At 35.3% G+C, this 2,618-nt stretch overlaps 1 protein-coding gene across 1 annotated transcript in view; it reads right to left on the bottom strand.

The window, feature by feature from the left end:
* LOC122352440 (disks large homolog 2-like) overlaps positions 1-1,399 on the bottom strand; it is a 23,752-nt gene extending 22,353 nt beyond the window's left edge. The window contains exons 1-2 of the mRNA XM_043249852.1: positions 1,319-1,399; positions 677-838 (exon numbers count right to left, since the gene is read on the bottom strand). Coding sequence (XP_043105787.1) covers positions 677-838; positions 1,319-1,348 — 192 coding nt within the window. The 5' untranslated portion in view covers positions 1,349-1,399. The remainder of the gene's footprint in view (positions 1-676; positions 839-1,318) is intronic.
* Between the last annotated feature and the right edge of the window lie 1,219 nt (positions 1,400-2,618).

Below are 2,618 nucleotides of genomic sequence, written 5' to 3'. Positions count from 1 at the left end.
TAGTAGAGGTCAGTAATATTTTATTTAAGTCAATTAAACTGAGCAAAGGTGTCAGCAAAGACTTCTACATTGTCGTATAAATTGCAATAATACTTCAAACTATTACTATTTTTTACCGTTTCTTATATATCTTACACTGTGTCTTATAAATTTCACTGAAATTTATAAATATTAAAATAAAATAAATAAAAACAATTCTGTAGTTGTAGTCGGATTTAAAAGGTGGACTGTCTGAAATAGATATTCATTTCCTAAACATTTGTTAAATGGGTATTTCTGATGATTGTGCCGTGTCTGAAACACAGCACAGAATAATCTACCTGCCAGAGTAAAGGAGGTCTGTAATGCAGCGACAACCCTTCTGCTTTTAAACTAACAATTGAGCCCCATCTAGTGTTAAGAAGTCATATAACAACAACATAGCTTTTCTCAGCAACAGAGCTAGAACTGTTCAACCAAATGCCTGCCTCACAGGTCAATCTATTTCCAATTAATACATAAAAATCCTAATTCCTAAGTATATAAATGAGGTATGAAAAATGACATGGAGAACACTCAAAAAAGCAACCAGACCAACACACAGACATACGGATGAAAAAAGAGAGGAGGTGAAAGACAGCAATTTGAAGAGGGACGTTGTGTTACTTATTGAATGCTCAGAGAAAGGGTTACTTACCTTAAGTGGTGAAATGTGAGAGTGGGAAACGTAGCCATGCACATTCTCAATTTCTGAGAGGTTCTTCTCTGATACGTGCACCAGCTCCGGCGCTCGAACTTCATTGGTGAGCCGCGGGAAGCCGTGTTCTGGAGGAGGGGAATCATCATCCTGATACCGGTACTATATATGTAAAAAGAAAGAAGAACGGGGAGAGATGGAGATAGAAAGGAAAGCAGAGAAGACTAAATGAGAAAGAGCAAAAAGAAAACCCACAATCCACTGCAAAGAATGCAATAACTTAAATGACTTTCAGCCAACGAGTTCTGTGCCCTGTGAGATGAACAAGCCAATTCATTATTTGGAGAACTGAGAATGACTGAGATCATGATCCATGGTGAAGCGTCATATTTTCTGTGAGCGATTGCATGCATATTCAATTAAAGCGAAGCGCTGCTGCTGACATGCTCCGGTCGAGAGAGGGTTCTAAACAGCTTGCGCTGCATGCGATCAAAGCAGGATGGTCATCTGGATCATCTAAGCATTTGATGTTTCTGAAAACAGCAGTGAAAATGTGTAGAATGAAGATGCAACACAATGCAGCGTATCCGTTCTGGACAAACAGAGAGAGTTTGTTATGGCGCGGCCCCTGTCCCGTCTCACCCAGGGGGAGCTCATCAAGGCTGGGTTCATACATGCTGGAGAGTGGCTTTGGTGCTGGGAGCCCTGTACTGCCGGAGGCCTGTTCTGTAAACACACACACACACACACACAGGAGCCCAACTGTGAACAACCAATCACAGTCCAATCACAGCTGAATCATTTAAATAATTGTACATACACCACAGTTCAAACGTTGGGTTTGGTAGATTTCGTAAGAACTTTCTTATGCTCACCAAAGCTGCATTTACAGTAACATTGTGAAATATTATTACAATTTAAGGCGAGACACTGCAGGTGAAAACATAAATAATAGTTATCACCGTACTTACCTAGTTGATTCATTTCATTGGTAATTGCAAACAATTTTTGTATTACAGGTTTTCTAAAATATTAAGTTTAAATAAGCAAAAAGGCATTGTTTTATAAAGTTGCACACATTTCTAGAATCAAATTTTAAAAGTTCAAAAATCTAAACACTGGATGAAGGTAGTGTCAAAATTATTCATTTCTTTTGACATATTAGAGTTAAAAGTCGTTACAAAGGGAATTTTGGGTATCTCATTTTGTTGCACAAAAATACTTTGAACAGACAGAAAACTATATATTTTGACAGTTTTTTGGGGAATAAAATGTTGTATATTATCAAGCAAAATATATATAGAGCAAATCCCTCTGTAAAATCCTTTTTGTAAAATTTGATTGTAAGTACTACTGAAGTGGAGATATATGGCTGTGTTGGAGAAAAAACTCATTTTGAGTTTTTAACAGGCTTTAAAAATATTTCAGAAAAATATGCATAAGTGCTATAAAACAAACAGTGTAGCTTCTTTCTTTCCGATATCTAACATGACGCATGCATGAAAAAGTTTTTGCCTGCAGTATCTCCCCTTAACGTCGATATTGTTTACATAAATACATTTTAAAATATATTTTTGTATAATAGCAAAGCTGAATTTTCAGCAGTTCTCATACAATTCTTCAAAAATGATTGTAATATCCCGATTTGGTTTTCTTCATATTCATAAATTTTTACACTTAAAATATTTGTTGAAAATGGGATCACTTTTGAACAGAAAGTTATAAGATAACTTATATAGATTAAGATCATTTAAATAGAAATATTTCGTTACAATGTAAATGCATTTACATTCATTTTTGATCAGTTGAATGCAACCTTGCCAAATAATAAAAGAAAACAACTTTTGAAAAGTAGTGTAGATTATTCACCAGTCTCACACAAATAAGCCAAAACAAGGGAACAAGGGAAGAAGCCTCCTTGAAAAAAAAAAAAAAAAAATTA

This window comes from Puntigrus tetrazona, chromosome 10 (genome assembly GCF_018831695.1).
Source record: "Puntigrus tetrazona isolate hp1 chromosome 10, ASM1883169v1, whole genome shotgun sequence".
Lineage (NCBI taxonomy): Eukaryota > Metazoa > Chordata > Actinopteri > Cypriniformes > Cyprinidae > Puntigrus > Puntigrus tetrazona.
Note: the sequence above shows the minus strand (reverse complement) of the source record. Positions and strands in the feature narration are given on the sequence as shown.